At 41.3% G+C, this 12,337-nt stretch overlaps 1 protein-coding gene across 2 annotated transcripts in view; it reads right to left on the bottom strand.

Annotated features, from left to right (window-relative positions):
- Window positions 1-12,337, bottom strand: part of CNOT10 (CCR4-NOT transcription complex subunit 10) — a 224,901-nt gene that overhangs the window by 152,131 nt on the left and 60,433 nt on the right. For both annotated transcript variants that reach the window (XM_073630300.1, XM_073630301.1), the window contains 3 exons: window positions 9,053-9,142; window positions 7,869-7,952; window positions 4,910-5,027 (listed from right to left, as the gene is read on the bottom strand). In XM_073630300.1, coding sequence (XP_073486401.1) covers window positions 4,910-5,027; window positions 7,869-7,952; window positions 9,053-9,142 — 292 coding nt within the window. The remainder of the gene's footprint in view (window positions 1-4,909; window positions 5,028-7,868; window positions 7,953-9,052; window positions 9,143-12,337) is intronic.

The raw sequence follows: 12,337 nt of genomic DNA, 5'->3' as shown, positions 1-12,337 counted from the left end.
TGGAAAGGACTTTCTCATGCGTCCCATACCTGCTGAGGATGTGGTGTCAGCCATTACATTGTTTCCTAACGAGAAGGCACTGGATTGCAATGGGAGTTATAAAACTCATGCGGCTATTTTGTTTCCCCTTCAGGCCGCTAGTAACTCTACCTGCTTAGAGAACAATGTCCCCCATCCATGAAAGAGGCACACATTATATTAATCCACAAACCTCATAAAGATCCACCTCTTTGTATATCATATTGGACTATTGCACTTTTAAACTGAAAATTCTCTTAAACACTAGGCTCAGTCACTTGTTGCATAGTCTAATCCTGTTCAAACAGGATTCATCCTTCATAAATCTAAAGACATCAATATCTGTAGGTGTAGTAGCCTTGCCCCTAGAACAGGGCTAAAGGTAAATTTAGTGTGCCAGATGGTAGTCATTCTGGCCAATTTGTAGTATTCAGTGATTACATGACTTTTGTTAATTCCATTCTAAAGGTGGCTTCTCCTTTCTGTCAGTAGGTGGTGCTGTTACCTTTGACATTAAAGTGATGAGCTACAATGACAAGTTCTGGTTATGAAAAACATACTTTTCCCAGCCAATCATATTTGTGGCTAAGCATGCTGGGAAAAGGTATTTATTGGAATTAAAGTCAGGTGATCAGGGAGAGTGTTCCAGCCCAGGGCTACGACCTGGGTGGATGGTGTATGTAGAGTTCTTAGCTGCTAGGCCCGAAGCCTGGGGCCTATCCAGGTAGCTGCCGGCTGCTAGGCCTGACCGAGGCCTATCCGGGTGTTCAAGTTTATGCAGAGGAAAACCTGCCAAAGATCCAGTAACGATTCTAGAGGTATGGAGTTCTATGAAAGCACCAGAGGGGACTTTTCATGAGCGAAAGGCTATGGAACTGGCTGGGCGTCCTTCAGAGAACTCATCCAAGGGAATCAATGCGTGAAGCAGTGAGTAAAGTTTAGTTGCTAGAGGAGACAGCTTGTCCTACAAAGTACAGATGTGCTGGTTTCAGCTTAAGGGCTTTTAATCCTGTACTGCTCTCTGCCTTACTTCAGCTATTTCTGTTTAAGGAGTCTGCCAATCTGCCTATTGCTGATCGTTACTAAGGCTGTCCTGTGCCCTATTGCCCTCTCTCCAACATTTTTCCTGTTTGAGAAATAAACTTCTCTATTGTTTAAAGCATAAAAGTGGCTGGCGCCCAACTTCGTTCTTGTTCATCACCCACCATGCCCATGAACCTGCACCCAGTAGTCACCATCGGGCTCCCGGGAAGTCAGGGCCCAGGCTACATAAGTTATTTACGAAAATTCAAACACGGCATAGCAATACTGGTACCAGGGTAGTAGCAGCCCTAGATAGAGAAAAGGCCTTTGACATTATGGAGTGGCCTAATTTATGGTAGGTCCTGAGGAGAATGGGATTTTCATGGCGTTTTAGCACATGGTTGCAACTGCCATACAGTGGGCCCATTCGGCTGTATCTGGGAGATCAGTTGCCTCCCTCCTTTCCACTATACAGAGGCACATGGCAAGGCTGCCTCCTCTCCCCTACATTAATTTGCTATAGCTGTGGGGAACCAATAGTTGAGGGCCCGAGTACCTCCCCTGACATTTGTGGAATCAGGGTTTGTTGGCTGGAGGAAAGGATCACAATATATGTGGACGGACGACCTTCTGTTATTTTTTAAATGATTCTGGTCCCACCTTACAGGGGGTCCTGAATATTTTACAGGCCTCATGGGTCCCTGGCTTATTACATGTCACTCCTTTTTCTTACTGACCCTGGGGCCCCTGCCTGCGCCCCGGGACATGCAGCTGCACTGGGTTTATTCCTTTACACGTCTGGGGGTGGTAGTATCCTGAATTGTTAAATTCTATGCAGAATTAAGTCTTTTTCCTGTGTTGTCAAAGGTTAAAAATAGGCTGAAGGCATGGAGAAATCTGCCCTTATCTTTGCTTGGTTGTATTAATTTGAATAAAATTAAAGTCTTACCCAAGTTCACCTACCTTTTTGGTAATTTACCTACCTGGGTCCCTAAAGCCATCTTTAAACAGCTTAACCAAATTACTCTTTTTACTGGGATCCCAAGCACCACGCTACAAATTCACAACACTAACTAGACCAAGTTTGCAGGGTGGATTAGCTTTGCAAAACGCATCAAAAATGCACCACTTTCGTTTCTGGTGCAGCTCCATTGAAGTCTATTAGCTGCAAATCGCGGGGAAAAAAGTCCGACCCTTTTCAAAAACACACCAGCCGCAAAATGCATAGATGTGAACTAGTACCATAGGAAACCATGTTAAATGGACTGCAAAACGCACTAAAAAAAAAAAAACGCATAGGTGTGAACGTAGGGTTATTCCCCTTATGAAAACCACCATTAGAGCCTGTTCAGTAGGGACTTAGGTGGGTGGTGTAGAATCCTCTTATACTCTCCCCATTCACCCCACTGTAGAATAATCCCTTCCTTCCCCACCCCCTTATGTTTCCTTACTTCCACTGTTGGGTCAAATTACGGCCCTGGCACACATTTGTGAGGATGGGCAATTGATGTCCTTTGATCATCTTTGTCAAAAATACAATCTACTGTCCTATTACCGAGTCATATATATACAACTTTCCCATGCCTTCTATAGCCAGTTCCCTAACCAGGAATTGTCTTTGTTCTGTTTACTAGAAAAACTGCTCCATACAGACCATCTTTCCAAACCAACTTCATCCTTGTATCAACATGTTACCTTCATCACTTTCTCTGATCTCTCCAGCCTACAGAGGAAATAACTGGCAGATACACCAGATATGGGCGATGAGGACTGGACTGATATTTGGGATACACCCTTCTGCCAACTGGTCTCTGTCCGGGACAGGCTAATCAAATTCAAATACTCCATAGCGCAGTGGTGCGCTGGCAGGGCGTCACAAAAAGTCCTGCCAGCAGCTTCTTTGGAGCGGTGAACTCACCGCTCCTCCACCGCTGCTCCCCATTGAAATCAGTGGGGCAGCACTGTGATAATGACAGCAAAACGCCGATCCGGCAGCGTTTTGCGGGCAGATTTAACCCCTTTTCGGCTGCTAGCGGGGGAGTTAAAACCCCCCGCTAGCAGCCGAATAGTACTGCTAAAATGACGGTAAAGCGCCACTAAAAATAGCGCCGCTTTACCGTCAACGTCCCCCGCGGCTCAGTTCAGAAGCCCTCTCAAGGCTGACCTTGTCACCTTCCAGCTGGAGATGTGATCACCTAGCCCTTCTTTCTTCATATCTTCTGGACCTGTCACTTTATTTCCTGGTTCTGGATGGAAGTTTTCAGCACAATAAATATAGTCACTGGTGAAAGGATGCTTCCCGGCCTGTTAACTCTTCTTCCAGTGCATGGTGGTTGACTGGCATAGAAGACCACTACTCGCTCTTGTTTCATGAAAATGTTTGGTTAACATTTTTTATTGTGATACTTATGAAAATAGGGGGAGTAGCAGTTGAATAATGTATGAGCAAATTGGCTGGAGGACCCATCCACTGCTGTGGATTCTACCTCATTGAATTCTGCTTTTAAATTTTATGAGGCTAAATGACTGCATGTTTTCCGTCGATTTGTATTCCCCTGACATATGGAGATTCTTTACCACACTTTTCACAGCCTTGTGGACTGGTACATGGGCCATTTTGCAAAGTACAGCATGTTAGTTGAATGTGTGTATGTGTTCTTTTTACGAGTGAAAGCCCCTAAAAAAATATTGTGTTGAATTAACAGTATTAATTGCCCCAAGTCAAATCTGCGCCAGTTTCTAAAGTGTTATCAATTGAAGTCTAGCTAAACAGAATGAAAATGTAACAATGCAGCTTACCTTAGATGTGGTAGCTGCATTTGTTTTTTTTTTTTTTTTTTTTGCACCTGGTGATCCTGTCATTAACACCAGTCCTGTCCTAGGATGACAACACATACTCACTGTACTGTATCTATGGAGAAGTAGCATTGTCATCCTATGACTGAAGGTGTGTTAGGACTACAAAATACCTCCCCGTCTCCTTTTCTTCATAACAAGGGGGTTGTTTTTTTTTAGTCCATGGAGACAGCTGAAAATAAAGTAACTGAAAAAAATGCAGCAGAGTATACAGGAATTTATCACATTATTTTTCATAAACTGTAATTTCTATATTCATTAGAAATACCTATAGGCTTTATAAGCGCAGCCATCTGTAAAAAGCCATGTGTTACAATCCACAACAAAAGCCTTGTCAAGAGGTCCATGGACGCTAGTTTAGCAATGCCGGTCTGAAAACAATAATGCCACGGTCATAATCACATTTTTTTCCCCCATTATGTTCTTTGCTCTAAGCAATACTTGAAGCTCTCACTTGTATATTCACAGTTTTGTGCACAAAGCTGCTGTCACATGATTGCCTGATTAAAGAATTGCACTTATGTGCAGGTGTTCCTAATAAATTATCAGTTTATACTGTATGTACTTAGGGACAGCTGTGGCTCATTGCATAAGTGGTCTGTGCTTCCTGCTTAGTAATGCAACACAAATGTGTGACTTAAAGCGGAGTTCCACCCAAAAGTGAAACTTTCGCTTATATGCTTCCACCCCCCCCCCCCCACCGTTGCCACACTTGGCACCTTTCAGCCGAGCCAGTTAGAAAGCGCGGCGCGCATGTGCAATAGGGGACCACCTGTGAAGCCGATGGGTTTCACTGCTGGTTTCCCTTGCCTTTAATGGCGGCGGCAACACCTGAGAGCCGATCCGAGAATCCGCTTCGGGTGCCGACATTGCGGGAACCCTGCACAGGCAAGTGTCGTAATATTAAAAGTTAGCAGCTACAGTATTAGTAGCTGCTGACTTTTCATTTTTTTCTGGAGGGGGAACTCCTCTTTAATATTAGAATTGTCCAAAAAAACATATTCACACATACCTGTTTTCATGAACCCAGGATGTTCTGATATATTTGAAGAGTTTAGTAGTTTCACAGCTTTTCTATAGTTACCCCTGAGGTATTCAAAATTACTCTTCAAAAATAGCGACGATGTGGACTGTAAAAAAATATTAACAAGCTTTTACAACAAAAAAAATGTCATGCATCGAAAATCAACAATTTACAGAATTCTGTATACAGGCAGTCCCGGGTTACAAACAAGATAGGGACTGTAGGCTTGTTCTTAAGTTGAACTTGTTTGTAAGTCGGAATTCATATCTATTTTTAAGCTTTTTGGATCGCATAGAGAAGGGTTAACACCCCTGATATATATGTTTTGCTGTATTTGTCCCTGTTCAGAAGATTTCACCTCACTTTCTGTCCCTATGACAATTGGATTGGGGTTGTTAGGGAAACAGACTGGTGATAACGCATCAGTGGAGACGCCTTTTTCCCATTAAAACTTTAAGTGCCGGTTCACACAGGGGCAACACGACTTACAGCACGACTTTGCAAGGCGTCTTGGAGGAGACTTCAGCGCGAGTTTGAGCGACTTACAACGTGACTTCAAGTCGCCTCTAGGACAGGCGACTTTGCCTGTGGCCAATCAGAGCTAATCAGCTCTTGTGACATCATTGTTGTACCTGGGTAAATTATTTTTTTCTTCTTCCTGTTAAGTCGCTTCACTATAGACGAGAATCCGACTTCAAGGCGACTTCCATTGAAATCTATGGGTACAGGTCGCCTTGAAGTAGTACAGAAACCTTTTCTGAAGTCAGAGCGACTTCAGTAGTGTACATTAAGACGGCTCCCTTTTACTATAATGGAATTTCTGATGTCAAGCGACTTGGGACGACTTGAGGTCTGACAAGTCGGATCCCAAGTTGCTATAGTGTGAACCGGCACTTACAGAAGTGAATTTTCCCTTCCTAGGGGTAGATTTCCTCTCACTTCCTGTTGTCTCCCTCCGTTTGTAACTCAGATGTTTGTAACTAGGGGACCACCTGTATTTTAAAACTCAAATCCAGCTAATAAAAAGAAAAAAAATAATAATTTGCTTTTGTAGACTTAGGAAAAGTAAATACTACTGTCAGGCTTTATTGCTATTTATTACCCTATTTGGGAGATTCCAACTTTCTGTCCCTGTGACAGCAGGATAAGAAACGGAGAATGATTGTCACTGGGACAGAAAGACTCAGAAAATATTTATAACCTCTTAAAAGGTTCTACCCTTTCCCCATTTTACTGAAAAAGCATTCTGTTGCAGTCTGTACCCCGGCTGGAGAGATTTCCCATTACTTCCTCAGGAAGGGAGCAGAAACGTACCTCAACAGGGAAAATGACTACAAAAAAAACACAGACAGGTTTTAATGCTTCCCATAAAATTACCACCATTGCCACAGTGGGACCTGTTGATTTTAACTGTAAAAACCATTTACAGTGAACTAGCCGTTGTGTGTGCTGCACGACGATAAATATTGAAAGCAATGCTGACGCTCTTGTAAATACTTATGAATATCATCGATATTACACCCCCTTAACATCTGATCAGTCGGGAATTAACACAATCTAAAATGGAAAGCATAAGATAAAAGGTTTTCCTAGGAATTTGTCTGACCAACAAAAAGGTCACAATTTAAAAAAAGAGATTATACAAAAGGCGGGACAATTGCTCCAATGTTGCAATCCATTTACTGAAAAATTTGTTCAGAAAAATACAAACTTGTAATGCCAATATGCTGCTACTGCACAGTTGCGAAAATCACTTTTTTGGGGAGACAACCCAAAAAATTAAGGATAGAATAGCCCAACATAGAAGTACAATCAGACAAAAACAACGCGGTTTGCCAGTATCCCAACATTTCCTGGAACAGGGACACCACGTCTCTGACCTTCGGTTTATGGTTTTGGAGGAAGTCTTTAGGGACAAAAAAAAAAAAAAAAAAAAGGGGGGGGGGGGGGATACTTACATTAAAGAAAAGGGAGGTATGGTGGATTAGTTACAGTCTCTATATCCTAATGGAATGAATAGAGACTATGACTTGTATTTGTTCTTAAAAAAACTAGCCAAAAAATTTGTTGCAAATACTCTGTTTTCTCTCGTAGACTTAATGGGAATATACAGAACTGAATACAGGACATATATTTTGAAGATGATCAACTTTGAATACAGACTTTTATGTAGTATAGTCATAAATTATGTAAAATATTATCCATATTAGTGATTTTCCAGACTAGTGCAATATCTGTGATTTTGTGTTTGGTACACATAAGTATTTGGTTTGATTATTATAGATACATTGTGTGTCTTTTTTGATTGATATTTTTCTTTTATTTTGTTCTCTTTTTGCCATCTTGTTTGCAGTACTTACGATTTCAAATGTGTCCATTCATTTATTCTTCACAAATTGTTTTGCTGTTTCTATATTGAGTGTGTACACTACTGTTATATACCATTTGCCTAGCTACGTGATTAACATTCCCATTAGGGGTTAATGAACATGAGGTTTATAAATAGTACATTGGGTATGACACCTGTGGGGTTACACCCTGGGGTGGATAAAGGCAGGTCGTTATTCAACAGAAGGTTACACACAGCCAGACTAGCCTGATGAAGAAAAGTGATTTTCGTAACTGTGCAGTAGCAGCATATTAGCATTACAAGTTGGTATTTTTCTGAACAAATTTTTCAGTAAATGGATTTCAGCACTGGAGCAAATGTCCCATCTTTTGTCTTTATCTGATTGGCGGATACATTGGGAGCCTGCACTGACGTTGCTCCAACCATTGAGAACTACTAAGAAGAAAGTAACCCACCTGTTTTTATATATATATATATATATATATATATATATATATATATATATATATATATATATATATATATATATATATATATATATATAAAAATTACTCAAGTTGAAAAATACAAGTGTCCATTTTACACATATACACTTACATTTCCAGATGTGTTCATGACAGACTTGATCTCTCTCTTGCATGCTTTCAGAGACTTCATTTGAATGTAGGCCCTTACTCTGTACTAGAACAGAAAAGGACAACCAAAGCAATGTAGCCACATCAACTAAAAATGTATCTTGAATGTTTATTATTTTCAAAGTAAAAAAAAAAAAAAAAAAACACCACAACAAAAAATATTTTCACATTTATGATCTCCAGCATGCAGGTGGAGTACTGGCTTCCTTTTTTTCTGTTAATCAGGCCAATCCTAAATGCTTTGCTGTGAAAACACTCAGTGAATTGTAGACTTTATTAAATAAAGATGTAAATAAACCTTTACATAAGCCAACTAAAAAGACTAGTCTCTGGCAATAAATGATAGAGCAAATCCTCCCAAATAAGCTGTAACTTTCTACCTGCTGCCCTCCCTCTCCTTCAAAGCCCTCAAAAGTAGACGGTGCAGATGCTTTTTCTTAGCTTCCAGGAAGGCAGGGAACAGACATCACACACTTCACAGAACAGAGTACAGATCGGAATGTCATCTGAGACCTGAGTGGAGGAAATGGACATCCTCCTCTACATTGCCTCACTGGAAAAAAGGCAGTCTCAGTTGTAAATCACCTTCTGTTAGCGGCCAGGATCTGCACTAGGTGATACGAATTGAGGCAAGTACAGTTTATATGAGATAACCTTTGAAATGCAAAAATGAGCAAAGCATAACAAGCACTTTTAGATCATAGATAAAGTGAGTGAAAGCAGGGACTCATCCCCCACCCCCTACTCTGGCTTTATAGGGACTCTTAATAACTAAAAGACAGTCTAAAAGCAAACAGCTGCTGCATTATGTTCCCTTTAGAACATCTATAATGCTCTAACGTAAATGTCACAGAAGCTAGCGATATCTAAAGAAGCAATACCAAAATAGCACAAAAATATAATGTATATGTGATAAATTAAGTAGATATGTGCAATAAAGCCTTTAGTGAGCTAAAAATAGCACATGATAATAAAACCAACATACATTGTGTTTTATGAGCCTCACGAATGCTAAACTCCCAGTAATGGTCTATGTGTCCTATATTAAAGCCAAGGAACTTTCCGTGGCTTTTCGTTAAGAGGGCTGTTTTTGTTAATTACTTTTCTTTTTCCTGTAAGACAAAGCAAATATATGTTTATATATACCTGGTGTATTTTGGACTTGGCAGCTTCTAGTTGAGCTCCTGCTTCTGCTTTCATATTAGAAGCTTCCTTGTGGTTGGTGTTGTTGTTTGGCTGCAAAAACAGAAATTCAGCTACATCATTAAATTAGAAACAAGAAAAGCAAATTATACCATTTATAAACTGGGTTACGGAGAGGATATATAAATGAACAATACCGATGACTTCCTTTACTTCATTTGTAGGAGGTATGAAAGTAATGTAACCATTTTATTTCTTTTCAGATTGGAAGCAAGGCCAACATTCAGGGAGTTTGCATTTTAAAGTGTAATTGAACTCTGGAAGCAATGTCCTAAAAAGATGGGCCCAGCACTGGTCGCCATTAATGTCCATGGTCTCCCTGCATCTGATCTCTTCCCATTACATACTTGCCATGCCTTGTTCTGCACTGTGCCTCAATGTGGAGTCAGCCATCTTGAAAGAGGCAGGGCTTTTCTTCCTCATATCAAAGCTCCAGCAAAGAGAACAGTGAACAGCACATTACAGATATCACCAATTCCCACTCCAAATCTTCTGCAACAACAGTGCCTTAAATCACATTGCTGATAGAAAGCTGCATTCACATACCAAGAAGTGCACTTCTATATTTCAGATCGTTCCCTAAAACATAGCAATCTTCACTTTTCTATTCAGGTCAGTTCTGAGGCGACGCCCTCAGACGATGTCCGTAAGTGACGAAACGCGATCTACCAGGAAGTGACGTGTGCGCTCCACAGACCAGGGAGGAATCAGGAAGCTTAGAGTTGTAGCTGTATACAGCGAACGCTCCTAGCAGCTTTCCGGTCGGAAGACGCAACAGGCACAGTGCACTTTCTTATTTGCTCTTTTATCAATGTTCATTGGTACGCTTATTACTTATGGGGGGAGATTTAGACGTTTTAAATAAAGTGTTTTAGCAATATCACCCTATGTGGACATTCCATTTCTCCCACATATTCTATTGGAGCTACCAAGGGTAATACTGACATCTGGTGGTCGTTTAGAAATTGGTGCAGACCTGCTATTAATCAAAGCTGAGGTTTGCTGGATTTCTGGTGAGTGCAATTTCATTAGGGGTTCTCCGCACATGGTGTAAACGCTTGGTGGAAGAAAAACCTCCTCTCACAGAATACAGCAGTAATCACTTTAGGATCTTCACCATAATATTCACTCATAGAACTGTATATGAAAGTGTGTCCTGGTGATCTGGGCACGAAGCGCTGCTGCAATATTGAAAGACTTTATTTAATACTTTTCTATTGCCTTTAATCACTATGAATAAAGCAAGGGAGTGTTAAAAGCTGTCAGTTTTTTGGTCATCTCTGTCCTATTGGGGAGACCTCCCCTCAATTCCTGTTTTGGCTTTGGAACAGGAAGTGTGGGGAAATCCCTTCAAAGTGAGGGAATCCGTGGTCGTCACCAGAGTCACCAAAACTAGTGCCCCCAATTGAAGTTTTCCTCTCTCTTCCTGTTCTGAGGAGAACCCAAAATTTGTGATTTTCTTTTAATTTCATTTTCTATGAAAATGGTAAACATGACAAATTGAGAAAGTGAATCTCCCTAATGGGGGCACAAACAGCAAGCAACAAAAACCTGAGGGGTTACAATTCCTTTCCTCTCTATCCAAAACAAAAAGTTTTGCCTTTAGCTATACTTCAACTACATCTATAAATACATTTTAAACAGAAAAGACTATATACGGTCAGTGGATTTTGAACCAGTTCCTAAGCACATCCCAATATTTAAGACTCATTCATATGGGCTTTGAGTTTTGTGCGCATCTAAATGCAGCACTATAGTAATCAATGAGCGCATACACACATCTGCACCTACAGTGAAAATGATGAACATTGGCGACCTGTTTGGTATAATTGGCTACTCATACACCTGACTCTAATGCTACAAAAGCTCCGACTTTGTACAAGTGTACAAAGTCTGCAATAGTAAAAATTAATGCCGTTTTGAAGCCAAAGAAGCAATTTTTGAGAGCATTGGTTGAACTAGATGTATTTTTTTCAACCAGACTAACTATGTAACTATGCATTCATATTTTACAGCATTTTTTCATGCCTACTTAAAACTTTTGAGGGGGCCGCACATACAGGGGGTTCTTCCAAAGAAGTGGGGTTCTTTAAATAAGTGGCACTTCCGCTCTTGCATTTCAGCGATTTGCACAGAGCAAACCACAGCAGACTGCAGATGACCTCACTTCCAAATTATTTCACCTTTCTCTCTGAAACATGCACTCTTTACCACTCCTCCTTTTCACAATTGCAACCTCTTTCCTTCGCCCCTCTGCTCCACCCCAAAATCTGTACATATCACCCTCAATTTTCCCCTCCCCCTATTACTGCACTCATCACCTCTTTCTAACTCTAAGCCCACTTGCTCAAAAACCCCCCAGGATACTGAAGCATTTCCCCTCATACAAATGGTATTCTCATATTACCTCCCTTACTCTTCTGCTTCTCCTAACTGCTGGAGATATTTCCCCAAACCCTGGGCCTCCCTTATTTAACTGTACTCAACACACCCATCACCATCACCCTACACCCTCTGGCAGTAGTCGCAATCTACGCAATTTAGTCTCCATTCCTCTTCTTCCCAATGCCAGCCTCCCCTTCTCCTGTGCCCTCTGGAATGCTCGCTCTGTCTGCAACAAACTCACCGCTGTTCATGACCTCTTTGTCACTAATTCCTTTAATCTACTTGCTCTCACTCAAACCTGGCTCCACGAATCTGACACCCATTTGCCTGCTTCCCTATCCCAGGGTGGCCTTCACTGGACTCACTCCCCTAGGCCTAATGGATGCAAGGGAGGTGGAGTGGGATTCCTCCTATCCCCCCAGAGCACCTTCCAGGTTATTCACTCTCCTCCCTTTTTTTCCCTCTCATCATTTGAAGCCCACTGTATACATCTATTCTCTCCAACTTCCCTAAGAATTGCTGTGATCTACCGGCCCCCTGGACCATTATCGACTTTCCTTGATGAGTTTTCTGCCTGGCTACCCTACTTTCTCTCTTCGGATATTCCCACAATCCTTCTCCGTGATTTCAACATCCCTGCTAATACAAACACTCCTGCTACTTCTAAACTTCTTAGTCTAACCTCTTCATTTGACCTGAAGCAATGGGTACAGGCTTCTACTCACTCTGATGGCAACACCCTTGACCTTGTATTCTCCCACCTATGCACTCCATGCAACTTCTCAAACAATCCTTTTCCATCTCTAAGACCACCACCTTATTAGTTTCTCTCTCCCCCTGTCT

The sequence above is a fragment of the Aquarana catesbeiana genome, linkage group LG05, assembly GCF_042186555.1.
Source record: "Aquarana catesbeiana isolate 2022-GZ linkage group LG05, ASM4218655v1, whole genome shotgun sequence".
In the NCBI taxonomy this organism is placed as follows: domain Eukaryota; kingdom Metazoa; phylum Chordata; class Amphibia; order Anura; family Ranidae; genus Aquarana; species Aquarana catesbeiana.
This window is presented reverse-complemented; position numbering and strand designations above follow the sequence as displayed.